At 41.8% G+C, this 27899-nt stretch overlaps 1 protein-coding gene across 1 annotated transcript; it reads left to right on the top strand.

Annotated features, from left to right (window-relative positions):
* Positions 1-1372: 1372 nt before the first annotated feature.
* brwd1 (bromodomain and WD repeat domain containing 1) lies at positions 1373-26070 on the top strand. Its single transcript, XM_080460315.1, has 44 exons — positions 1373-1651; positions 1775-1833; positions 1954-1983; positions 2228-2287; positions 4121-4271; positions 5132-5230; positions 6596-6756; positions 6930-7151; positions 8173-8273; positions 9817-9887; positions 10411-10511; positions 10607-10647; positions 10756-10857; positions 12610-12763; positions 12868-13002; positions 13576-13704; positions 13823-13971; positions 14232-14308; positions 14423-14653; positions 14733-14916; positions 15593-15683; positions 15937-16047; positions 16171-16226; positions 16381-16618; positions 16762-16878; positions 17196-17303; positions 17425-17549; positions 17821-17903; positions 18170-18281; positions 18771-18832; positions 19095-19250; positions 19364-19484; positions 19583-19708; positions 19805-19871; positions 21087-21137; positions 21340-21465; positions 21563-21715; positions 21861-22021; positions 22221-22381; positions 23057-23182; positions 23281-23466; positions 23571-23882; positions 23974-24138; positions 24547-26070. Exons 1-44 carry the CDS (start codon positions 1615-1617, stop codon positions 25953-25955), a joined length of 6717 nt encoding a protein of 2238 aa, XP_080316441.1. The 5' UTR covers positions 1373-1614; the 3' UTR covers positions 25956-26070.
* Positions 26071-27899: the final 1829 nt, after the last annotated feature.

Here is a 27899-nt window from a genome sequence, read left to right as displayed (position 1 = left end):
CACACATGATTCTAGTCTGAGTTTGGGCTTATTCTTCCTGTTTATTTGTAAGGTTTCTCTGAATGCGTTGATTAAAGTTTTGTTGCAGAGCGGTAAAAAAATGTTTTGGAATGTATTTAGAGACACTAAATTGACCCTGGTAGGTGTAATTGTGATTATGACTGCCTCTCTGCATTTTCTCCATGATGAACTGGTGGCCTGAATTATCACAGGACATTAAGTCAACTTGTTAATGAAACTCCCTGAAATCTCAATGGCAAGACTTGAGATGAACCACAGATTTATGTGTAATTAGTTCAGCTTAGTTACCATAACAAAAATTATTTATGTGTTAATGTGAATGAGTGTCCTCCACCTTTTAATGAATTCAAGTTATAATAACGAATTTCTTCTATTAAGATGTATTGCTATGTTCCACATTGTATAGTGTCGTGAGCTGGATTCTGCTCCAGTCCACCACAACCCTGATTTGGATCCAACATAGAAGTAAATTGGTATTGGTAGAAGTAAAAATATATTTCCCATTGTTTGAACCTGAGTTGCAAAACTGATTTGGTTTCCCTGCTACCATGATTGTTTGTAAAAGTGTTACAGAATTTTTTTCAGGTAGGAAAATATGTAGTAAATGTTCAGTTACATGAAGATTTTGATACAAATATAGTCTGAAGCTTATTTTTTAAAGTGCAGGGTATAGAGCTTCCTCAGCAGGTGCAGCAGCAGGAAGAATGTGGGAGTCAGGTGCCTTTTGCCAGCATAATTGTTCGCCCCTCAGTTTTCAAGAAAAATTCATGTTAAGGAGAAACAAGTGGCTGTTCCTTCCACACTGATCGATGAGTCTGATGATTACCTAATCATATCCTTTAGTTTTTCGTTAGAGCAAATCAAAAATGTGATTTTTTTTTTATACCTGATGCTTTGCAAGATCTAAAGATTTCAGTGTATAAATAATACTCCTAATACATAATTTTTTTTTTAAAATCAAATAAGAAAACAAATACGACTTCATAACATAAACAATATTTTTATTGAACGAATTAAAACTACAAGTTTGCATTTTCAGAATACATTGCACACGATTTGGATCACTCATGTGTCGGATGCCTTTCATTTCAGCACATACAGCAAACAAACTGGCCATCGCTATCCATTACGTCATATTCAGGACTCACGACCCTCGTCATAAAATAGGGGGTGGGCTCACGTTTTAATATCGCACCGGGTGTATGATTATTTTATTTATATCCCCCCCCCCCCCCGAAAGCATTCGTTTAGTTTTTGTGAAAACGCGAGTCGAAACGCGTATTAAACGCCACGTTGTCGTGAACTATCGTGGACGTTGCCGTCGCCAGGAGCCGTCGGCGGCCTATCTTTTGTTGAGAAGGCGCTCCTCCCCACCCCCTTGTTCCTGTGCTGCTCCGCTGTGGCGGAAGTAAGCCGTGTAGCTGAGGCCTCGTCCTTCCAATGGCGACTGCATAGAGGCTGAATAGAAAGCGGGCTCAACCGTGGAGGTGGTCAGAGCTGTGCAACTGAAATTAAATAAATATATCCTATTTTCCGTAGCCACAAAGTTAAGCTTATATTTGTAACCACCTCTCCAAAGTCACGGCCGATTCAATGGCCAAAAATCGGAACCTTTCGCTCCTTGAGTCGGGTAAGCCGCAGAAGTAAACCCGATTGATAGCTCAATTTACAGCGATAGCGCTTCGTGCTAATTGATAACCCGGCTGATTTTACACCTCTGCTGACGCCTAATGTACTCACTGTTCCATTTCAGAGCTCTACTACTTGATTTCTCGTTTTCTGACAACGGGTCCGTGTCGGAGAGCGGCTGAGGTGAGCTGGCGTGCTTTGACTGGCACAGTGGCTTGTATTTCCAAATAGTTGACCAGCTAGTTGATTAACGGAGTAAATGGACCCCTTGTAACTCGAATCCCCCTTTTCAACCCTCCGCAGGTCCTGGTGGCTGAACTTGGGGAATATCAGGTGTGTATTTCTCTCCGTTCTCCGCTTGTTTGTCAACTGCTAACGAGCAGCTATCGGTCGCTGTTGACTGAGTCGGGGCAGGAAACTTGTTTCACACTTTTAATAACCCCGCAAGTCCCACTGGCCTGACATCACCCGGTGTTTTGTTTTTGTTTTGTTTTTTTCACTAGCTCAACCGTTACCTGCTGTTGTTTTTCCGCTGGCATCCTGTTTGATTAAACTATTTTTTTCCCCCCTTGCATAGCTCTTACCGAGAAGATTGGACTGGCAGGGGAACGAGCACCCGAGAACATATGAAGATGTGGTGAGATTTAATTTGACGTCTGTTTTAAGTTGGTTGTCGGCGGCTGTTATTGTCTCGTGACGGCGGTAGAGACCGTGTCCACGCTACGTGCTTGTTTACGGTCTTTGTTCTTTATTTTTCTGCATTGCTGGTGGGAAAGCTTGGCTCGGGGTGTTCGACGGAGTCATAACTCGTTGGCGATGCCTCCGATGTTGGGGGTGAGCCGTTGTAAGGTGCTGAAATAGACGGTATTTTACGGGTAGTTTAATATTATTTGGTCCTGACTGTACCGCAGGTAGGGTGGGTCGATCGGCTTGTGGCTGTGTGGAGACGGCTCGGCTGGCCAATCAGAGGCCGAGATGCACTGTCTCCGCGTTAGCTCCCATGTGATCTGCGCTGTGATTGGTCCGTGGAAGGAGCACTCTGCATGATTAGCCCCGCCCCTTAGAATAAGAGTCGAGGAGCACATGAAAAGAGTCCACTGTCAGACATTTATTGTTTCCAGAACTGCAGCATCTGTCTATCTGATTGTTGGTTCACAATGACACCAAGTCTGTGACCCCATTTAATTTGTGTATGAATTGGTCCTATAATGTCATCGGACACAATTCTTCAAAGTATTATACACATCTTTATTGAATACAAACAAAAAACATTCATCATTTGGGTGCTTGAAGAAAAGAAAAAAAGCGAACATTTTATTTATTTACTCAGACCATTTTAGAGTTGGGGGTATTCAGTCAATGTACAAGATTTGATCCAAGTCGATAATTACTTTAATAAATTGCTTTTTTTGCTTATTTTTATTTTCAACTTTGCTCATCATAAGATGCATCTGCTGACATGAGCCAAGCGATCCCTTAAAACCTTTGATCGTGAATTGAGTGATTTGGATAAGGCTGAAAGGACTGTAAAACTGTCTTTCCTGTTTGTAGTTTGTGTTTGTGAACGTTTCACGCAGAGTTTGCACATCATCCCAGTTCTTAAGTCTTTGGATTGTGAGAGGAAGTAAAGGGAAAAAAAACAACCTCTTGTTAGAATAACTGACTCTAAATTGGGCCTTGGTGTGATTCTCATTGCGTGATGGTTTAATTCTCTGTGTGAGAGAAGACATGTGGATGGGTGGAAAGTCTGCTTTACCACTTCGAGGCTCTGCCTGCCGTGATGGAGAGAGCATTAACAAAACCTCCGAGCTTATCACAATGTTTTATAGTGGAATGTCATGGCATATTTTTCAACTGAGGCTCAGTAGTGGTTGGGTGACACAGCAAAACAAAGAGCCTCAACATTGAAGTAAATCGACTGCAAAATGACTCCAGAATAAAATAAATTCCATCTTTTGGAGTGATGGGTCAGAGTACAGACAAATTGAGATACTGTGGAATGAGCGCAGACATCCAGGGAATCGTCCTAAATCCCTCCTGGATGTTGTGGGGGTCTGATGAGCAGCCACTAGAATGGCTTGGTTGAAGCGGTTGCTGTCGAAGAATTGTTTGGCCAGTTAGTAAATCCAGGATTCGCTTGCGTTTCTCAGCAGAACTGTCAATGTTTAATGACTGCCTAGATGAAGCTAAAGTAGTTTGTGTACTACTAGTTTAAGCCCAGACTCTTTGTTTATGCTTAACATAGATTTTTATTATGTTTTATGACTGTTTCAAGCAAAGACAGACAGTTTGAAAGAGGACCTATGCTTTCTTGTTTCTTGGCGGATATATAAAAGGCGCCAACCCCAATAAAGTCTTTCACTTCAAAGATTGTGGATGTTATGTTTTGGCTCACTGAATGTCAACTCGAAGCCCAGGTAATTCAGTTGTGGTCTGGATTCTGTGACTATAACGGTGTTTACTTTGACAGGTGGCAGCCAGCAGACATATTGCACCAGACCATTTGCTACAGATATGTAAGCAGATCGGACCACTTCTTGACAGAGAGGTGCCATCATGTGTCCCGGGGGTTCACTCTCTTCTGGGATCCGGCAAGCAGTCAATGCTTAGGACTGCAAAAGGTGCAATTTTCAACACTGATGCACGATATGAATTGTTTTCAAACAGTCATGACCCCCGTCTCAATAGAATCAGGAATATTCTTATTCCCAGATATGCTCAGCATACAAACAATTGGCAGGTTTATATAAAAACAAGAAGAGATGAGGATACTTCAACTTATACATAGTCGCATATATATTTACACATTACAATCGATAATGTTTTGCATGTAATATAATGCAAGAAGTTTTATTCATTGCTGTGAAGTGTTTTATGTTGATCAACTGCAAACTTATTTACCGTTAAAGAGCATGCTGTTGTCATCTGCTTATACTCACAATTCAATTGCTAATGTTGATTTTTGCATGGATTTGTACTTGACTAATTGAATAGACAAAGTTTGTCTGATACTTTATATATAACCATGTCTCGACACATGCAGGCATAACATACACAATGCCTTACAATATGCGCAGACGTTTTAAAGAGCAAATTCTAACCTGTCTCACTTTGTCCGTCGTTGCATTTTGAGTATCAAAATGTATTTTCCAGCCTCTTTTACACGGGTCCTTTTGGCGGATCATCCATCTTTCACTTTAAAGCTGATATTAGTGGAATCTTGGCATGTGTCAATGTTCTTGATCTTTAATTTTTAGGACTTTTTTGTTTTTTATACATATGCGATCAGGAAAGAGCAATAAGCCGTTTTATTTTCTCTGCAGGAAAATGCCCACCCTCTCTACACATTCACATTTTATCTATGTTATATTGAAGGATTAGTGATGTGGTTTGCTTCATACAGCTGATGATCAGCCTGAACTTTTCCTTCAGAGCCCTTCTGTGAGCTTTCTTTTTTTTTTTTTTTTTTTCTGATTTTCAGATGGCGACTGCGTGCGGAATAAAGCATCATCATATGCAGCCCTTCATCGGGGCCGACCACCGGAGAGGCCTTTGAACTGCAAGAAGCCTTTACACCTTGGTAAGTCTGGCCTCGCTCCACTGACTTCTGTTTTTTTTTGTGAGGAGTCATTGAGTGCAAAAAGGAATCATTGGCAGTGTTGCATGGACTTGTTGTGATGTGGCCTCATTTTCACTAATAATTCTTTTGATGTGTGCTGAGAAGTTATCGAATAATTGTCGGTTGTTGAGGTTTTTAGTGTAAAACACTCTTGACTTGCATCAGCTGACGACATTGTTCTAAATATTAAAACATCAGCTATATTGTTCATAACTTTGACTTCAGAGGTCTGTATGGAATACCTTATGTCTTTTAATCTGCTTGGTTTCTGGTCATTCCCATTTCATCTTGGAAGTTAAGCATCTTTCTCCTTCAGTGTGCCTTAGTGATTCTTGTTGTACCTCCGCACAATGAAGTTTTCTGTTAAAATACAGAAAAATATACACACGTTGGCCATTTGGATATTTTTGTAATCTAGAATGCCTTTAACGTTGAGCACGTTTCCAACGAACGAAGTAGGGATTAAAAATCTGCCTCATTAAATGAAATGAGAATACGTCCAGCTTGAGACGGTGAGAAGCAAGACCACCTTGGACGGTGGCCATGCTTCTCTGATATTTGTTCATTTCTCATAGCAACAAAAAGTAGTGGTAAGTGGGGAAGGCGGCTTGTGTTTGGTGCCACAATTAGATGTTTTAACCTTTTATGACTTTTACAGTTTGTGGTGCATTTACACTCGACAAATAAATTTTTTTATTGTTTTTCTGAATGATCAATGGATTCGTAAATACCAGAGGAGGGCTCTGCTGTTGCTTGAGATTACGTCTATCTTTAAAGAAATGCATGCAGCCTCTGCTTTATTTTCTCCAATTTTATTTAGCTTAGGTTAAACAGAACGACATTAACTTGTGTTAAGTGATATTAGTGACTACTCCACGTGGGCACCTCGGGAGTTATTCTGGGCTAAAATCCACATGATCTGCTGGATATTGGGTTTCTCCAGCTTCCGTTGAACCAGTGCAGCATGCTCCATTGAGACAATGTGATGCGTCTGAAATGTGTTCAAACTGGTTATGTGGCGACATGGGAAATGAAGCAATTTCTACAGACACTGGCTCCTGGTGCGGCGTAGAATCACTTTTTTAATTTAGCAAAGAAAAGAAATGTGAAGTCTCAAGAAAAAGTCTCATTTTCCTTTTGTGAATGCAGAATATTTCAGTATGTTAGAAAAAAAGAAATCTACTCCAATAATGATCCTCCTCTTATTCTGATATCCTTCCACTCCTGCCCACATCAGAGTAAATATATCTCACGCCCACCCAATCGATTTTCTTCCCAGTCATTTTTCAAGTCTTTTCTGATGATTTTTCATGTTTTTCCCCACAGTGAAGGTTCTTCGAGCAAGAGAGCTAACAGGAGTGCAGCGCTTCAGCTCCGTCAGTCCTGTCAGCAACTATGAGCACATTCGTCTGCATCGGAGGATCCTGGGCCATCTGTCTGCGGTGTACTGTATAGCATTTGATCGCACCGGTCTCAGGATCTTCACAGTAAGATCAAAAATATATATTAAAAAGATTAAATCTGCTTTTAATTTTTGTTTTGCTTTTTTACACCGTTGAATCCATATTATACTACAGTTTATGATTGTATCCCCTGAGTTGTGCCCCACATTTGTGTTGCGGTATAGAGTCAGCTAAAGTGTGCCTTTTCTCTTCTTCAGGGCTCAGATGACTGTTTAGTGAAGATTTGGTCTTCAATTGATGGAAGGCTTCATTCAACGTTGCGAGGACACTCTGCAGAGATCACAGACTTAGCAGTCAACTACGAAAACACGCTGATTGCAGCAGGAAGCTGTGACAAAAATATCCGAGTGTGGTGCCTTCGTACCTGTGCTCCCGTGGCAGTGCTACAGGGGCACAGTGGATCCATTACCTCCCTTCAGGTAAATTCTGATCCTACTGTTTTTCTAACTTTTAATTTGCAGGGTCCCTTTGTAGACTCTATAATTAGTTAATTTCATGGGTGAGATGAATGCTATTGTCTTTCTGCGGGCACAGTGGTGATCCAGTGCTTTTTGGTTTCGACGTTTTGGTGCCGCACGCTCGGTTCCTGCCAGAAAAGTCTTATTTTTGTCTGCATTCCCACCTCCGTGAAGCTGTATGTGCAAGACTCGCCTAAAACGTGTTGAGAGTGCACCATTTGTTGTCAGTCAGCTTTAGCATACCACTAGGCTCCCTCCCAAAAGCTCGGCACGCGTTGGATTGTTCACACACTAATAGTGAACGTGAGCTGGGATTAGACCGTCGTGAGACAGGTTAGTTTTACCCTACTGATGATGTGTTGTTGCAATAGTAATCCTACTTAAAAAAAAAAAAAAACATCAATCTACCTTCATGTGTTGAATCACACTTATAATGGCTTTCCACGCAGCCAGGGCTGAGAATAGGCATAAAGTCACGGTCGGTTCCAATAGAGTTCATTCAAACAACAAATCTTTGTCCTCAGTGTTGACAGAAATTGTGAGAAGGCAGCAAGTAATTCATCTGTTCTCGACTTTTTAAGTATAATCTACTCTTGAATGTAAGCTTGTAAATAAAGTGGTCAGAACCCCGAGATTCAAGCAGCACCTCACTCTCTAATGCAGTTTTATTTTTTAATGTTGACAATTACTCAGTATGTTTGCATTGTAATATATGAAATGCAAGTAAAAAAGATATACACCAAAGGCATGTGCTAAAACAAGTCAGTGTCTCAGCTAGTGCTATGCAAATTGAATTTGTGCCCAGTTAAGGCTGCATAGTTAAGGTCATCTGTAACTTTGGTACATTTGGTAAATGGTTACATTTTAAAAGTGAACCAATGTCATTAAGCCATTTTGTAATTGAAATGACTTCAGTAGAAAGCTGCTTCCTTGATGGTGTGTGGTGAATGTTTGACCTGTCTGACCTGCGAATGCCTTTCAGTTTTCACCGTACGCCAAGGGCTCCAAGCGTTACATGGTGTCGACTGGAACTGATGCCACTGTCTGTTTCTGGCAGTGGGATGTCAACAACATGAACTTTAGGTGAGCTCCTGTTCTTACTCTGGACCGCCTGGCATTGAGCAATGTGCCTCGCAGCATCTACCCAGCATGGGGAGCTGTGTCGGTCGACCTGTCTACCTTCCCCGGTTGGTATTGGGTTAAACTAATCAGCGGTTCTATGAACAGCAGATGCTGTTGATCTGACTTAATCCCTGCTCCAAATGTAATTTTGGGAGAAACAAGGCCGCTATGAAGGAGCAAGTAGATAGGGTTTTGTCAGAGACTTGTATTTTGAATGCCTGGTTGTTGACGTGTGAAAAAACGGATTTCGCACAGACTTGGACCCACTTAAAAATCATTGGCCGAACGGGCCGGTTTGAAAATGTAAGGGATTTTGACCTGAATAAAAATCCTTGATACCGACCGGTGAAAGAAAAAAAAACAACCCAGGAAACAGTCTTATCTTATGAAATGCCCTTGAACTGTTCCTGGAACACGGGAGTGCTCTGATGTAGTTCTTTTGTTCTCTGGTGAAGACTCGAAGGAAAAAAACTCCCAAAACAGACAAACAAACAATTAGATTTGTTTGTGTGACAGTTACACTGTGCTCAGCTGTAGGCTGCAATGTAAAGGTGTTTTATTTGACTTGTGATGTAAATAAGGAGCTATGCTGAGGCAATAAGCGGAAAACGAGCTGAACTCGGCTGACTAATTTGCTGTTATCCTACTGCACTACAATTTGCATAGGTGCAAGAAGAGAAGTGTGCGGGCTTTGGTTTCACCAGGCTGAAACGGATGCACAGGAAAGCTTCAGGAGAAAGTACACACTAATCATTATTGGGCACTTCCTCCAGATATCCACCATCTTGTGATGTCAATTAGTACAAATTCAACAAAACTGCAATATTTCCTACAGCTTCAAATTTACTGATTATTTACAGATGAAACATGACTGAGAAAATTATGAAGTTATAAATAGGAAAGCCTGCAGAGATTGTAAAGCCGTATGAACAAACTCAACACTGACGAAAAAATTGTTCCTTAATGTGTTTTTTCACAAAAGTTGAGACGGAATATATTTTTGCTCCACCTCGTGTACTCCCACGCACGCACGCACGCACGCACGCACGCACAGGGACAACATGCAAACTTACGGTGCTTAAAAGAGGTCTTCAGTGTTGCATCTGGTGAAGTCTTGACCAAATTGAGTTTCAGCAGTGAAACCGCCCCGGGTGAAAAGCAGCGTGGTGTGCCAAGTTAGCAAGATGTCGATTTTTTTAAAAATGTACTCGTAAGAACGATCGCTTCATATCTATCATCTTCATGTTGAAATGCCGGTTTGTTGATGTTACCCGACAGTTGCCCAACCAGTAAACCTCCACATGTAAAAGTTAATACTGGTATCACAACTGCTTGTTAGATGATCTGTGAGGGCAGATAGGGCTGTGTGAGGTGTGGTATGTGAATTTGTCATAGAAAATATTTCAGTTATGTGCTCCCATTTGTTATTTAGTTTTTTATCCTATTATGAAGACTTTCTAACTTTTTCTGTGTTTTTTTTTTTTTTTTTTTTTTTTTTCTTCAGCGATCGGCCGCACAAGTTTACAGAGCGGCCGAGGCCGGGAGTTCAGACGGTGTGCTCCTCTTTTAGTCCAGGTAATAACTTATTCTAGGTATTCGCATAGTTTGCTGCTGATGTTGGGCTGCTTCACGACTTTAGATGTATAGCTTTTGAACTACGGTACTCTGCAGAAGTTTCACGCATCTCCGAAAGAAATGCGGTTATTCTATGACGGGCTGTCGACAAGAAAGCTTTGTATTGGTTCCAGATTTACTTTGCAGCAGAGTACAATCATCCCAATTGTGTAGCCACGGTCAAATAAACGATCTTAGGAAATAAATCAAAATTAGTCTTATAAGACCGCCAAAGAGTTCTGATGTCAACATCATGGAGTCTGTTTGAGAATCTATGTAGAGACGCCCAACATTGGCAGACCTGTGCTTGATTTCTCTGCTTTCACTTTGCATTGTGTCGAGAGAGAAAGGGAAAATGCCTTGAACACCACTTCTCTTTTCTTTGTCAACATTTAGTCACTCTTGCCTAAAACTTTTGTACCTCTTAACATTTATGATGAATTTTTTTCAAATGTACTTTTTTTTGAAAACCTCTTGGTTCCAGGTGGGATGTTCTTAGCAACAGGAAGTACAGATGATGTCATCAGGATATACTATTTGGGAAGCGGAAGTCCAGAAAAGATATCAGAGCTGCACGAGCACACAGTAAGAGTCCTGAGTTAAACTTGAGCTCCATAACTATATTTCATCACAAAAGGTATAGATATAATATGATTAAACTATTTATGCTTTCTTTCTAGGACAAAGTTGACAGCATCCAATTTTGCCACTCAGGGGAAAGGTATGATTTGGAAAAACAAATGAAAACGTCACCATGCGTGTATCATAACACTCGGTGAAAGGAAACTTAACACGCAGTAATGGTGGACGTTGTTTGTTGCTGTCCCAGGTTTGTGAGTGGAAGCAGAGATGGAACTGCTCGGATCTGGAAGCTCCACCAGCGGCAGCAGTGGAGGTCCATCCTGCTCAACATGTCGGCCACTCTTCCAGGGTAAACACTGACTTTGTTCTGGATATCGACGTGAATGAAAATGGCCGCCTCCTGCACCAGATGCCTTCTGATTTATCATCTTTGGTTGTCTTGTGCAATGAAAACGCCACTGAACAAGTTGCAGGATGTGCAGTAATGAGACTGCATCAGATCTACTGAATAATGAGCAACTGTTTGCTGGCTCTGCTGCCTCAGAGCTGTTTGAGCCTGTCAAAGTTAACCAGACGCCCATGTTGGCTGAAGATACAGTTTTCCTAAATGTATTAACTTGCTCAGTTGTCAGATTGTAGAACTGTCGGTTCTCATTGCCTTGTGAAACACACACACTTCTACTTTGTGAAGAAGTCTGTCACAAATGGCCCAGGACTGTGACTGATGTTTTTACATTTGATTTGTGATTCCCTATTTCTGCCTTGTGTGAGAGTTTACACTATTACCTGTTAGTTGCTCAGGGATTCAGTGCACTACGGCTGTAATTGGTTTTAGTTAGTGCGAAGCAGAGTGTGCATTTGTAAATTGTGAATTTCCGTGACTATTGGATATGATGACGTGGGGAGCCTCACCGTCTCGTGGCTATCGACCTGTCACCCGCAGCCACTGCGAGATGCCCTCTTCACGCCACTTTCAGAGTTCTTGCTTTACTGCAGACTTTAGTTTTGTTTGAACATTTGCACAGCTGGATTGCACTTGGACCAAAAGTTCACGGAGAAAGCGCCCTCAATCACATGTCTTAATGCTAAAGTGACTCAACTCTGCCACCTCGCATACAATAGACGATAGTTGGTAGTTACATTGATCCAGATTGACTCCATTGGTGAGACGGTATGTAACTGCATGTTGTGTAGAGTGCTGGAGTGTTGCGTGAACTGTTCCTTTTTCTGCTACTTTCAGTGACTCAATGCACCATCTTGTGGTGAAAACCTGTCTTACAACACTATTAAACAGGCTAATGCATGTTGGAAAACATGCTGGCTGTGGTAAATGTACCTGCAGAAGCCCCCACAGCAAAACAAAAACAACTAAAACCTCATCTTTAAAATTATGTGACTGTTTTGCTGCATTCTGCTCATCATTTGGGCTGATATTGATTTTATTTTTTTTAACTAAAACATAAAAATAAAAATGCAGAATTTCATCAGTTATTTGTTCCAAAAGAGAAGTAAGACAGAAAAACATTTTTTTTTCTGAAGGTTTCTGTAATAATATGCTTGTCTTGGTATTCTTGTACAAATTTGTGAGACTGATCTTCTACAGCAGCACATTTTTCTGGACCATTTGTTCACTGTCAAACCAGGCATGCTTCCAAACACTCCGCTTTGGGAAGAACGACCACATAGCTTCTCTATCGGTCTCTAAAAAGGATTCCTCTGCCATAGTTTAACTAAAATGAAACTCAACATACACAAGTGTGTTATCTCAACATTTTTGACAAAACAAAGCATCAGTGAAATATTTTGGGATTTTTTTGCTCATTTATCAGAGAACGTTGCTGATCACATTAAATTAAGCTTTTTTCTTTTGCATAAAATGTCAAGAGTGACTGATTTTGTCACGCTAGAACGAAAACAAAAGGGTTGAGCAGAGAGGGGAATAAGTAGTTGTCAAATGTCCCTCAAAATTTCAAAAGGTATTGTATCCAGTGGTATGTATTTTATGCCATTTGCGTTGAGTCGTCAAGCAAACATGTTTGAGGAGAGTGGCTTTTTTTGTGTATTTCCAATTTATATATATATATATATTTATTTCTTTTAGTGCTGAACCAGTGAGCGAAGAGGAGAGCTACTTCAAACCGAAAGTGACCATGGTAGCGTGGGATCGCCATGACGTTACAGTCATCACGGCTGTTAACAACCATCTCCTCAAAGTGTGGAACTCCTACACGGGACAGCTGCTCCATATCCTCAAAGTAACTCGGCACAATGATCTTGTTTAATTGGCCTAACAATAAAACAAGCTAAAGTGTTGATTTAAAAAGATAAAGCTGGGTGCAAACTCCTCTGTTGTTTTCAGGGCCACGGAGCTGAAGTGTTTGTCCTTGAACCGCACCCGTTTGACCCCAGGATCATCCTGTCTGCCGGCCACGACGGGAACGTCTTTATCTGGGATCTGCAGCGAGGGACCAACACACAGCATTACTTCAACATGGTGCGCATCCCCACAACCCCGTGCTTGCAAAAACCAGCACTCAGTAGTACTGCAGCGTGAATGTCAGGATGTGTTATAGCCTGATGAAAGCCAGTACACAGAGGCAGTTTATTTATCACAATGGTGGTTCAAGACTGGGGTTTGGGATTTGCACATGTAAAAGAAATAAAAAACAAATGATATAAAACGTTCTAGGGAATCTAAAATGGATCTTTGCCACTGCTCTACACCTTTTTTTAATTTAAATGTTAAGCCACTTCCTTTCTTCTCTATACACGGTTGACTGTATGTCATGTAGCGAATTTCTCTCAAATTCCCAACAGTTTTTTTATTTTTGATTTTGATTTGCTTTTTTATTTTTGTTAATCAGTGGAGAGTAACCAAGTAGCGTGTAAAGAGAAGACGAGTCTTTTTATGTCAAGCATTCCTGTTGATGACCAGCCTAATTTGAAAGCAAGAACACGTTTTGATCTCATAAGAACATTGATTCTATTGTTAAAATTCTGCTTTCTTGCGTCTCTGCTTTTTTTCGTGAGTCTATTTACCTTAAGTGATTTATTGGCTTTCATCCAGATCGAAGGACAGGGTCATGGAGCCGTTTTCGACTGCAAATTCACTCCCGATGGGCAGCGTTTTGCCTGCACAGACTCCCATGGCCATCTGCTCATCTTTGGCTTTGGCAGTTCCAAACCTTACGAAAAGGCAAGAATAATATTGGTGTTTTCCTCATTAAAAAATGGTTATACATTTTTGAAAACGTCCCCCGGCATTGTATAGACGTGACATCTAAAAGAACTTCTCTCCTCATCTCACCTCTCAGCTTCCAGACCAGGTGTTCTTCCACACAGACTACAGACCGCTGATCCGGGATGGCAACGGCTTTGTGCTGGATGAACAGACACAGCAGGCACCCCATCTCATGCCCCCGCCGTTCTTGGTGGATGTGAATGGGAACCCCCATCCTCCAAGGTCAGCTTCTCATTGGTTCAGTTATCCATCCACAGAGCAGTCTTGAGTCTTGAACTGTTGATTTTCAGGCAAGATTATTGAGAGATTTGAACCAAGTCTGTTGCAATTATTTCCCTATAAGTTTTCTTGATTAATAGTGGTTAAATGTTGTCTTACGTGTGTATGCATTTTAGAAATCCCTTTATTTGTGTTTTTTTTTAACTGAAAACAAGAAACAACTTAGTTGCTGTAGTTTCCTGAAGTTTGGATTGTGTTTATAGATACCAGCGTCTTGTGCCAGGCCGGGAGAATGTTTCTTCAGAGCATCTGGTTCCTCAGCTGGGATATGTCGCCACCAGTATGTCCACAAATCTAACCATGATGTATCCAGGTGTTGAAGAAAATCTGCTTTTGCAAAACCATGCAACCTGTTTAACAACCTTGCCCATGTTCCACTCTGTCTCCCCTTCAGGTGATGGGGAGGTGGTGGAGCAGGTGATCAGCCAGCAGACTGCAGAACACGAGGAGGTCACCATCAGACGCAGCAGCCTCCTGGACGAGGTCATTAGACAGCTCCAGCAGCAATACGATCGGCTGAACCACCTCGGCTCAGACGTGGCGCCTGATTCTGGTGCAGGAGCAGAAGGACGAGCTGAGGCAAACGGCCCAGTGTTGCAACCGGCTATGAGCACGCCACGCAGAGGTACCAGTGCTGGGTTGTTTTGCTTGTCATTTAGCTCTGGTAAACCTTCAGAGCATTTACAGAGAATGTTTCTATACAGTGTCTGTGAACGAGCGAGCAGATGTGATGTCACCTCCTAATGTGGGCCTGCGGCGTAGCGGACAAGTGGAGGGCGTTCGGCAGATGCACCAAAATGCCCCTCGGAGCCAGATGGCCACTGAGAGAGACCTGCAGGCCTGGAGACGCAGGGTGGTGGTACCTGAACTGCCACCCAGCGGCTATAGGTAGAGTATCACCTATTCCAGCTTTGTGAGGATGACTTGCAGTCTAAATATGCACAGATTGATTTCTTTTTGTTTTGATTAATATCCAGATATTGCAAACAGATTAACACTGAATATGAATGACTCTTCTGTGGATTGGTCCGTTCTTGCAGTCTTGCAGTGTCTTCAATGTATGAGGAATGGACAGATATAACGCTGCAAATACTTTGACACATTGTCTTTGGCTGGTGATCTCTGGGTCAGAAGGTTACAGAAGGAGAAGTATTGTATATTTCTCATCTGCATCCGAGGAGTTTGCAGACTGGTGATTGGGTGTTGGGGGAGGTTTACAAATTAAAATCTATGTCATAGAAACTTCTGTTCACAACTCACTGGTCATGTATTTTTGCCACAGGGTACCTTCAGAGGGCTTATAGGCTTCAATTTCAAAACTATTTTGGCTGCAGTTATTATACTCAGGCTTTTCTGGTTGTCAACATACAATCAATCATGTTGAGAAGAGACTTCTACAATGTTTTTTTTTTCAGTATGTAGTGGGAAAACAGGCTTTATATCAGATTATATCAAAACCTTTTTCATGCAAGAAATGTAAGGGTTCTGATAAATGTCAATGTTGTCTGATGTTCACCACACAAGTTTCAATGTCTGGTTTGGAAACATTCTGATTTTTATTTAGGGACCAGGAGGACATTCGTGTAGCCAGAGGTGATGATGAGGTGCTTCTGTACAGCACAAAGAGAAGGAGAGTCATTTACAGCAGCTGCCGGGTAAGTTTCTTGGTCCTCAACAGGTTGTGGAAGTCTTGATTTAATTATGGGTCCCACTGGAATGTACAAAGTATGAGCTATACTTGAACAAGTCTTCTCATAGTCTCATTACGAACAATGTTGTTGGTATTAAATAATCTACAAAATCGTTTTAGGTACACAATTTACTTGGTCAGTATCCTGAAATCAAACTGAATGCTTTCAGTACATTTGTTTGCACTTGTGTTGAGTCAGTCCCATCTGTCCTCCACAGGATGACTCAGACGACGAGCCTTCGGCTGCGAAGCGGACACATGGCCGCGGCGACGCGCTGGAGCTCCTCGACCTGTCGTGTGAAGAGGGAGAGACGACGGCGAGCTCCGAGGTACACGTTTCACCATATGCTAAAATATACTGTGTACTCCTCTCTCCTGTAGAGATTTGCAATTTGCAGTCATCTGAAAGCTTTTGAGATGGTTTGATGTGGTTTAACATTAAGTCTTTGCAGGTCAATGAACTGGATTCCTCCAATGATGAGGACGAGTGGAACAGTGACAGCCCAAGGTATGAGCTGCATCGTTGAGAGTCACTTTCAGAAAGGGTCATAATGCGTCAGACAAGTACATTGTGTAAAAAAGTATATGCATAGCAGATGGCCTCCGTGCAGCTTATTATATGTTTGAAACTGTTTAATTAAACTGTACAGCCATACTTCCAGTGAGTACTCCGACTGGACCGCGGACGCTGGGATAAACCTCCAGCCCTCCACCCCCCTGTCATCATGGAAACGATTCCGGCGCAGACTCAGCAGCTCGGAGGAAGAGGAGGAGGAGGAGAATGAGGAAGAGGAGGACGAGGAGGAGGAGAGGGAGGAAAAGCAGCAGAGTGATGAGGAGGAGAGACCTGCGAAGAAAAGCAAAGAAAAGACCAAGAAAGCAAAGAACAAGTCACCCAGGGTGAGTTCACCTGTTCAACTGAATCTTGGCATGTTAAGATCCTAAGAATCAGAATACAAGTAGCGAATGTTTAAAAAAAAAAAAAAAAAAAGTTAATATTTACTTGTTTAATGGACTTTTTTCTCCTGTGCTGGTCCGTACAGCGTCCAAAGCCCAGATCATCCATTAACAGGGAAGTGTCCATTGAGTTCAGACCGTCTCCATGGATCACTGATGTCTTTCCCAGGAAGTCTCCGTTTGTTCCCCAGATGGGTGACGAGGTATGTGATATTGTAAAATTACCGTAAACTATGAGCTCAACGTAGTATGTTATATTATTTTCAGGTGGGGTGTTTTTTTTTTTTTTGTACTTTCAAAAATATTTGGTGTCCCACAACTTGTGATTTGCAGATATTAAGCACCGAAAAACTGTATGAAATTCAATTAGAGCCACGTCTCAAGCGCTGATTTGGTTCATGTGTTGCAATCACATAATCAGCAGATTCCTCGATCTTGTATGATTGGTGTCCCAGTCGTAAAAACAAATCATGTATACAAAGGTACTTTATCAAAGCTTTGACTCTTCTGTGTCCGTCAGGTGATTTACTTTCGGCAAGGACACGAGGCTTATGTTGAGGCAGTGACCCGGACTGAACTATACCCCATCAACTTAGAAAAACAACCCTGGAAGAAAATGGACCTGCGGGTAAGGCAAAGAATAGATAAGAAGATAGAGAAATATGCTCAGTGGATGATATTCACAGACCTTTCAAAGCTTTTCTACCCCTTTAACACATTAAATGGGAGCATTGTTCTTTGTTTCTTAGGACCAGGAGTTTGTGAAGATCACTGGAATAAAATATGAAGTCTGCCCTCCCACTCTCTGCTGTCTGAAACTGACTCTCATCGACCACGCCACCGGCAGAATCACAGACAAGTCTTTTTCTGTCAAGTAAGCAGCTTGTTCACCTCAGATGATTCTGCTGAGAAAGGCATTAAACATATTCACTTAATCTAATGAGCAACTGATTTACTGAGGTTGTTGTGTTCTACTTTTGGTTATCTGAGTCCCTTTTTATGAGTCCAACAAGTGGTTACAAAAACTTCAAAGGGATTAAGCTGATTGAGTTTTTGATCTTTTCTTTTACTCTGTTACGCACTTTGAAAGTCTTAAACGTTTGGTGTTTTGGAAATTTCAAAATGACCCTGTTTTTCTCCTACAGGTATCATGACATGCCGGATGTGATTGATTTTCTGGTTTTGAGGCAAAGTTATGATGAGGCACTCCGGAGAAACTGGCAACCAAGTATGTGAACCTGGCAGCTCAAGCTGAAACTACTTTTTTGCTTCTGTTTAATCGTTCTCAAAAGGAGAAATCTGACTTCTATAACGTGAGAAAATATGCAATACTGTTTGAGTATATATTTCAGACCTTCATTGATGGTTCTATTTTGGTGCTGATTAAGATTTTGACTGTCCACCTAGATTTAGTTTAAGTGATCAGTGCATTAACTTTAAGCAAATGCATGCCAGGCATTCGAGAGATGACGTTGTTTACTTTCCTTGTTGCAGATGACAGGTTTCGCTCAGTGATAGATGACGCCTGGTGGTTTGGGACCATCGTCTGTCAGGAGCCCTACCAGCCTGAATACCCAGACAGTCTCTTTCAGTGCTTTAAAGTCAGGTGAGAGAAAGGTTGTTACTGACTTCAGACCTGTCATGCATTGATGATGGTAGGAGTATCTTGTCTACAGAATCTGTTGTGTTTTTAATATCTTCAATTTGTAAATTAAAGCTTGGACACTGTGTGTTTATTATATTCTGATATAAAGTATTTAGTTGATGACCTGTGTATATTCCTACAACATAAAACTTATCCAGCTAGTCAGTCGGTCCATGCATCTCCGCCCCCTGGTGGTCAAGACATCGACATGACAATCTGCTAGAATGGCTTAATTTGAATCTATTCACACATGAATGTGAGAAAGGGTCACTCACCCCATGGAATACATTGTTCATTGTCACATGTCTTTGGAACACAATTGTTTTTGCCGTGACATTTATATCCCTAATTTACAAATATAACTAGTATAAATAGTTGACTAATGACAGGAAGGTAGCAGTTTTGAATTGTTTTGAAAGTTGACTGTCCGTTTTGATTTTGTCTTATCAGGTGGGACAATGGTGAAACGGAGAAACTCAGCCCATGGGATGTGGAGCCTATTCAAGATGATGGTAATGGAGATTTCTCATGTTCTTTTTAATGCCACATAGACACAGTGCTAGAGTGCAGTTAATGGGCATTATAGCGATATGAAGATGTCAATTTTGCATGAATGCATTTGCAGTGCATTCCTACAGATATGTGTACATGTGTAGGTTTGCAATTAGTTTTCTTTTTATAGTTCTTGTCAGTCGCTTAAGAAGCACTTTGAGTTGCAATGAAATTTCCTGAAGTTGCTGTACAGATAAAGATTGATTGATTTTTGCTGAGCAGCCCCGGAACCCGAGACTGAAGGAGGTGGGATCCCGGTGACTGCTGACGAGATGAAGGAGCTGATGTACAAGCCTGTCCTGGGGGAGTGGGGTGAGCGGTGCCGAGACGAGGAGTGTGAACGCATCATTGCTGGGATCAACCAGCTCATCACCGTTGGTGTGTAAAAACCTTCTCCTTCCTTGTTTAAATTCCGGATGTGAGCTTGCATCATGTCTCATGGGTACCGTCAGCCGAGAACAAAAACTCACCCTCATGTACATTTGCAACAGAGATCGCAGCTCCGTTCTCTGGCCCTGTGGACCTGATCCAGTATCCCACCTACTGTACCGTGATCGCCTATCCCACAGATCTGGACACCATCAAGCTGCGACTCATGAACAGATTTTACAGGTTGGGTCCTCCAGGGTTTACCCTCAACCTATTGTTGGAATAATATCAACAGTTTAAACTCAGATAACTGAAGTAACTAACCCTCTGCTGGTCCACAGACGCCTTTCAGCATTAATTTGGGATGCTCGGTACATTGCACATAACGCCCGCACTTTCAACGAGCCAAGGAGTAAAATTGCCCACTCTGCAAAAATCATCACGAATGTCCTCCAGAAATTTGTGAAGTACGTGTCACGGCCATTTTTGAAATATTTGTTTTCCTAACATGTAATTGATGACAGAGATGGTATATGAGCTGACACAATTTCCCACTTCCTCAGTGATCCAAGCTGCACAGACATCATGGAGATTTACAGCGCTGTGGAGGAAATGGATGATGATGATGAGGTGGGTTTGTGAAGAGTTTTGTCGGGAGCGCTGCACATTGGCTGCCAAAACAACAGTACTTTGTAAATGTGATCATAAAGGAAACATTTAAATACCAAACTTAATGAAATCAATATTTGGTGTAATCAAGATTTTTTAATGCAGAAAGTTACCTCAAACCTCCTGGAACAGTTTACACATCTTTTGGCTCTTCATGTGCTCTTTGTGTCTATTCACATTTATTCCGTTTGAAATGAAGCTTTGTACAGTTGCTGTGTTTATTCAGTCTATTTGTGGAAATGATAGTGCTGCCATCTGAAACCCTGCTGCACAGAAAACAAGTGAAACAGGCTTATTTGAAAAGTAGATCTTTGTACGCTTGCAGCTGTACTGTATGATTCAAATCTGAACACGGACAAGAAATGCCGGGACAAACAAAATACTGTGGAAATGATGTTGCAGAATATATGTCACAGCATTTAAGCCTCTCGTAGTAGAAGACATAAGTGATTTTCTTGCAACAAGTTTATTTGGCTTCTTCTCAAGTCCACTAAATTCTCCTATTCACAGTGGAAACTAAAAGCTTTTGTTACAAAGTCCTAAGGACAGGTCCACAGGTCAAATATTTTTTTACTGCATTAAAGGAATTGTCTTAAGGTCCAAAACAACAAACATGAAACTCTTGAGTTTCCTGCTCTTAGCACACTTGCAAGTGCAGTGTCAAGTTACTGCTGTTTCCATGCCGACCTGGAAACCTGTACATTACTTTGAAATCAAAGTGCCATAGCAGATATAAGTAATATTAACCAAAATAAAACGCAATCATTAGATCGGACTCTCTATATCAAAATAATAACCAACCAACGGCAGCTATTCATCATGAAGTTTGTTTACAGGCAGTGGCCGTGCCATGTGTCGCTCAAGATAATCCTTGGTGTCTTTTGCTGGATGTTGTTTACTTACCGCTTGGGTGTGTCACGAATAGAAATCTAACCGTATAACGTGTCTCAGCCTTTTGCCCAATTACCATATATAACAACAATGGATGGATCACTGTTAGACACTTATTAAAGTTGATCTGAGGTGAAGTGAACCTGGCTGACCTGTGGACAGTCGTAAAAGACTGCCGGGTGGTTGTTTCCTTATTTTAGAGGAGATTCTCATCATTAAACTATGTAATTATCATTAAATTATTAATCACATTCAAGTATGACAGATGTGATTTTATGTCTACAGGAAGAAGATACCGAAGCTCCGGGAACTTCCTCTGGACACAGACTGCGTCAGGTTAGTAGGAACATGACAGGTGGCTTGAGTACATTGAACATTGACAGCGCACCAAAACAAGACAACACGCACGATAATAGATAAACTAAGTAAGGTAACTTTATGAAAATAGGTCACTGGTACCGTTAATCTGAAATGTCAGCATTTGTTTGCATGCGCTGTTTGTCAGTGATAACCTCTCATCCCTCTTTGATGTACGCAGCACGCTGTTGAGGTGGTTCCAGACAGAGATTCCTGGAAGGAACAGTGCAAGTCTCTGATCAACCTCATATTTGAGTGTGAGGACTCTGAACCGTTCAGGCAGCCCGTGGATCCTGAGAACTATCCAGTAGGTTCACACAGGACACCAACGTTAAGCAGTGAGTGGGGAAAAAAACAAACTGCCTTGTTTAAAAGTCTAAATCCTATTTGGTCAATATGTGCAGGACTACCACGATATCATCGATACACCAATGGACTTTACTTCAGTAAAAAGGACCCTGGAAGAAGACCACTATGATAATCCTGTCGAGCTGTGCAAAGACACCCGGCTAATATTTGCCAATGCGAGAGCTTACACACCCAACAAACGCTCCAAGGTGAGGGATAATTAATGTCTGCTGAGGAATGTTAATCTATTAAAATCGCCTGTGGGTTCAAAGTTGCCATTCTGTGTGCACAGCTCTTTACGTTTTTGTATTATTATCATGTCATTTCATCTTGTTCACTTCTTTTATTTCGTAGATTTACAGCATGACCTTGCGGCTCTCGGCCCTCTTCGAGGAGCAAATCAGAATAATCATATCTGAATACAAAACGGCCGTGAAGAGCAGCGACAGGCTCCGCCGCAGCCAGAGGTTTCGCAAGAAAATGCAGCAGCAGGATCAGCCGTCTGCCACCGCGAGGTCTGTTGCAGACAATACCGTACATACACGGCACATTAAGAATGTGCTTCAAGTGCTTTCATGTTGCTGCTTGTTTGGTTCTCAGTTTGTTAAACTGACTAAATCTTTAGAAGAAGTTGGCTTTTATTTCAACCTCACTCATAACTTGTCTGATAAACAAAGTTTGATGGGGTTTTTTTTTTTTTTCTTTTTACCCCAGTCACAGGCGAACAGCAGTCAAAACTCAGGAAAAAGTGGAGTCGGCATCAGTGACCAAATCTACCTCAGCCAAAGTGTCTGTTCCTGAGCGAGCCCGGAGGAGTCGCGCTCACCGCTCTTTAGAGGACGACTCCGGCTCCAAAGGTGCTTCATCCACACCAGGTACAAAAGACACGTTGTCTCCCTGTCGGCTCTTGAACACTAGTTGTATCAAGGCTTTGCTGGCAGCACTTGTTTTCCACATTCAGGGTGAAAGATGGCACAGCTATAGTCTAGTAATCACCTTGGAGCTCAAACAAGTATTTAATTTTGCACTTCCAGCTAAAGCCTTTAAACATTTCTGAATAATTTGCCACTTTTATAGTACATCACATTGTTTTCCACACATGGGAATTTCTAAATAAGTCGATAAAGCAGTCTTAAAATAAGAGGAACATGTGCTTATCAAACATATAGTCATGTTCCTATGTTAAAGACGGATGCAGGTCTCCTGCTCTGTTTTTACCTTCACCACTGGGTTGCCCATGCTGACATGAAACTATATAATTAAAGTGCCAACAACTTGCAACTCTCCAATTTAGTTGTAAGACTTCTGTGTGAAATAAAGTCCCCGTGGAAGAGAACACAGCAGAGTCACAGTACATCGTTCAGTGTAGAATAACACATCTTTTCTGATTGGAGGTTGAACTCCACATACGAGCATCTTTGTCACATCTCGGGGCTTTTTCTGCTCAGACGGTCTCGCCGTTAGCAAATTCTGTGCAACATTTTTTATGCAACCATCAGCGGTGAGAGCAGTGGCAGTCCATGTAAATATTTGTCTTTTTTTTTCCCCAGAGTCTGACAGTGAGAGTGAAGTTAGTGTGTCCGAAGAAGAGAAACATTCTGCCTCCTCGAGGCGCCACAAGCGCAAACACAAAGCTCGCGTTACAAGAAGCCACCGTGCCAAGCACAGAAAAAAAGGTCAGACATGAAGTTTTTCAAAATAAGAGAATAGAGACCACAGTGCCATCTTACGCAGTTTGTTCAATATCTTTGGACATTATTTCTCCTTTTACTAGTTGCTGATAGTGAAAGTGAAGATGAGGAGGAGGAAGAGGAAGAGGAGTTTGACAGTGAAGCCGAAGAGGGAGAGGATGGCGAGGCCTCCTCACACTCTTCACATCGTCGCTATCCCAGCAGAGGTAAAAGCAGCAGAAGCACGCGACTGACCAGAAACTCTGCTGCTGAAGACAGGAAGCGCTCAGGTAAACGCGACTCGCTGTCTTCAGACGCCACACCTAAAAAAAAAATAAAAAAAACCCGTACCTGTCGGTTTGTTTGATCACAGATATGAACGGCTTGTTTTCAGAGGGCAGAGCCCAGATGAACGGCCACAGCAGCAGGTCCTCTCGTAGTGAGAGGCGGCGCCACCTGGACTCTGACAGAGCCGTGTCTCCGGGCTCCGACGGGGAGGAGGAGGTCACGGTTCGCAGGTTACTCAAGAGGAAGACTGCGAGAGCCGCCGTGAGTAAGCTCAAACTGCTGGAAGTATCCGATGAAGATGAGGAGGAGGACAAGCCAACAAGGAGCAGCAGTCGCCTTCGCCACACGACCCGGGCCAGCAAACGCACGGCAGTAATCCATAGCAGCTCAGATTCAGATGGAGAGTTATCGGCAAGAGGTGAGCGAAAGGATTTCCCCCTCGCTGACGGGGACAATCATGTGGCATTATAGTCCTTTGCTGAGCTCTGCGCTTTCTGTTGATATTCTAGTTTCTCGGAAAAGAAAAGAATCTGTTGGCAAATCCAGAGAGGAGGAAGAGGAATGCGATGGCAATGACGATGAGAGTTCCTCCTCCTCCCGTAATAAGCAGAACGGACACACAAAGTCCACCAGAAAAGGAACATCAAGAGAAGCTGCCAAAACCAAGAAAAATGGTGAGATTTTTGGACTTTATTTTTTTATGCATTTTCTTTACAAACAAAACAACACTATATAAATCTTTTATAGATTGTGTTCTCTTGTAGCCTCATAAGGTTGGTTAATTTCTCCATCAAATAAATCTCTTGTGCAGCTTCCAGTCACTGTTCTGGGTGCTTTTGCATTAAGCCAATTCCCGATGAGGGTTTTTGACTCTCATTAACATCTTTAATTTTTCCTTGGTACATTACGAGTTTAATTCCAACTAACAACTGAAAACTTGCAAAGGATAAAAATGAATCTTGAATGTGTTGCTCAGTATGGAGTTATTTATTCAAAAGTATCGATATAAGCAACATATTGTGATCCCATACGGTCTAAAATTTGTCCTAATAGCTGATTTTTTCTTTTCTTTTCTTGCACAGCTATGATGTCCCATGTGAACGGACACAGTTCGAAACATCAAGAGTCTGAAAGCAACTCTGAGCAAGAGGAAACTGCTGAGGAGGAGGAGGAGGAGGAGGAGGAGGAGGAGGAGGAGGAGAAGGGATGGACGCCTCAGAAACTATCCAGAAGTACAGCCAGGAAAAGGAAGATTATAAGTGAGGAGGAAGATGAAGCTGATTGCCGGACCACACGACTGCAGCCTCCCACGAGCTCAGATGAAGAAGAGAAAGATGGCAGTTTCCAGAAACGTCCCCATCAAAATGGAAGAGGCATGACTGAGGAAATCTGCAGGGACTCCAAGAAAAAAAGTAAAGTTTCACAAGTTAAAAGCCAAGTCAAACAAAAATCTGCCTCAGCTGAGAAACTGGATGGTGCCGAATCAGATGAAGTCGGTGATTCTCCAAAGAGACACAGTCTACGCAAGAAGAGGCTGAAAAGAGAGGAGAAAAGGGGAATGGAAAGCAATCACTCCAGCGAAGAATCTGAGGTTGAAACCAAGAAGCCGACCAAGAACAGGAGTAAAGGTAAACGGCCTCATGATGACGTCTCGGCTTCAGAGAGCTCCGAGCTCGAGTACAAACCCAATAAGAGGTTGAGGGGGAAACGTTCGACTGGCTCGTCAGACGAAGAGTCTTCTGATCAGGCATCAAACAGGCGGCTGAACCTACGGGCCCTCCCGAAAAAGAAGTACATCAGCGACAACTCCGGCTCCGAGGAGGACTCCGCCTCTGCCAATCGGGGACGACAGAAGAATGTAAACAAAGAGTGTCAGGGCGACAATTGCAACATAAAGGTGTCTCTCAGAAGTTCTCCCAACACAACCAGGAATCTGCCGTCTTCCAAAAGAAAACGTATCTACACGTCCGACTCCGAGGACTCGGAGGAGGATCGGAAGGACAAGGCAGCGCCCAAAAACAATCAAAACAGCAGATCCGGCTCTTCGAAGCACTCCAAAAGGGAATCCAAACGAGAGGATGCTGACAGCAATGACAAGGACATTTCTTCCCCTTCTGACCACAGTGAAGAGAGGGGAGAAAATGCTGGCCGCTCACAGGGGCGCAAGAAAACCGGGAGGCAGCCGAAAAAGAAGCGAAAGGAAAGCTACAGCAGCAGCAGACAGAACTCGGACTCGGAAAGCGTGCAGTCATCTTCAGCCTCGGAAAACTCATTTGCCAGCTCAGGGATCCGCAGCAGTCCAAAGAGGAGAAGTCACGCGCGGTCCAGGACCGGTGAGAGGACCGCCTGCCGCCGGCTGAGGCAGCGCCGCCGACGCGCCGCCTCAGACGAGGGGGACACCGACGGATCGTACAGCAAACCGCTGCGAAAGACACACGTGAACACCCGCAACCAAGGGAAACGGACAGTAAATTACCAAGACAGCGAGTGAAGAGGGCCGTTAACTGGAGACCTTAAAAAAAAAAAAAAAAAAAAGAAGAAGAAGAAAAAAAAAAGACACTTGATGGCCTGGTTATGGTAGTAGCACTGGAGTCCTCGAGAGAAAATGCTGTGAATCTGTTTCATTCAGGGATATTTATATTTTCTATGAAAAACATGTTTATAGATGTAATACAAATTCAAGCATTTGAACTGCTGGTTGTCACAAGGATACAGAAGCAAAACGCCACCCTCCATACTTGCTTGTTGTGGTCTGGCCAACAGAGAAAACCATTCTGGAGACTCTTGTCAGCTTGGGTGCTATCTAATATACCTCTGTTTAACCAAGCATATTGCTGGCTTGCACTAAGATACACTGTAATGAGGTATTTCATACACTAGTTTTGCATCAGAAACTCAGGGGTCAATAAGTTTACTGTAGTCTCAGACATGCAGTCGTTTTATGAGCTAAAGTAAAAAAAAAAAAAGACAAACGATTCCAGGTTGGCAGATGTCAAGCACATTCACTGGGACAAAACAATTCCATGTTCAGATTTTGACTACAGCACTCCTTTGTACATCCAAACACTTAATGCTTGACTGTATTGTGAGTTGATATGAGCCAAATAAAGGATGATTATTTCCCCCCCTCAATACATTTCAGTTTGTTTTCATTAGATTTGTGTTGTACTTTAGTGAATAGGTGTAAATATGTGATTGAAAACAAAATTGTCTGAACGGCATTGCTGTCAGTCAGTAGCAAAGTGTTTATTTAAGTTTGAACTTTTTTTTTGTTATTTTACATTTTTATTTTCCTTGTTTTCTTTTTACGTTAAATTGTATTGTCTTGCCATATGTCACAAATTGGTACCTTTTTGCCGAATATAAGTAAACACAAATACTTGATGCAAAATGCTGTGATTTCTCATATTGGGAAGACCTTTTTATTCTGTGTTACCGAGTTTCAGTATTAAATTCTTTTTCAGAGTTGACCGAAAACGTTTTTGCCAGTCACATGGTTTTGTTCTGTTTGTGGGGAAGTTTCTAAAACACAAGTCGCTTTATGACATTTTTGCTTCAATGTTTTTCATACTACACCTTTTAATAAAACAGATTTCACAGGAAAATTCTGAACGCAATGTGGTCGTGGAGTGCAATGATTGAGTTACTCTTCCTATTAATAAAGGCATCGTTTCAAGGTGTGTTCTGTGTGGGGTTTCATCTTGTCCAGCGTCATTAACAACTCATCCAGGCTCACGGTCAAAGCATTTATTAATTGGCATAAATTGGGTAACTCCTTTTCGAAACTAATAAAGGCAAAGTTATTTATAAGGCACCATTCAAACACAGGGCAATTCACAGTGCTTTACAAAGACATTAAAGAAATACAGAAACGCTTTACAAAGACATAAATATATAAATGATAGAAATACATTAAAACAGATAAATTGTCGCAAAAGTAAATTTCCAGATATTTACTTTCCTTCGTCAGTGGTTGTGGTCAGTTCAGGGGATTTAAAAATGGCATGAAAGTTTTAAAAACAGCATTTAAATCAAGATTTATTAAGCTAAATTTAATAAAGTAACAGCAATCACAGCAAAAACAAATGAAAAAGCCAGCCGAGATTAGGCATTGTATTATTAAGCATGTTTTGTGAATGTATCACATTTTGAAGTATGTATACAATAAATATAGTTATGGCGGAATCTTTTCGCCACAAGGGCTTTACAAGATTAAAACTCCAGCCATGCTTCAAACATTTGAAACGCAGCAATAAATACAGAATATGACCCTCAAAATATTATCACAGCACTTGTATATTCTATGCACTCATTATTCTTTCTGACCAAATCAAAGTGAATGCCAGTTGTCTGGAACAGATTATAGTCCAGGTCGAGTTTAAGAAATCTCTTTCCTAGAAATTATATAAGGAGTTCATTCATTTGCATTACGTAA

Source organism: Lipophrys pholis (genome assembly GCF_963383615.2).
Source record: "Lipophrys pholis genome assembly, chromosome: 3".
NCBI classification, from domain to species: domain Eukaryota; kingdom Metazoa; phylum Chordata; class Actinopteri; order Blenniiformes; family Blenniidae; genus Lipophrys; species Lipophrys pholis.
Note: the sequence above shows the minus strand (reverse complement) of the source record. Positions and strands in the feature narration are given on the sequence as shown.

What these genes read in the sequence shown, in the direction of transcription:
- brwd1 (XM_080460315.1), top strand. Translation starts at nt 1,615, where the DNA reads ATGGCCAAAAATCGGAACCTTTCGCTCCTTGAGTCGG. An exon ending in GCTGGGATATGTCGCCACCA is followed by an intron (nt 14,309 to 14,422) that starts GTATGTCCACAA and finishes TCTCCCCTTCAG; the next exon opens with GTGATGGGGAGGTGGTGGAG. An exon ending in TGGAGAGTTATCGGCAAGAG is followed by an intron (nt 23,883 to 23,973) that starts GTGAGCGAAAGG and finishes TTGATATTCTAG; the next exon opens with TTTCTCGGAAAAGAAAAGAA.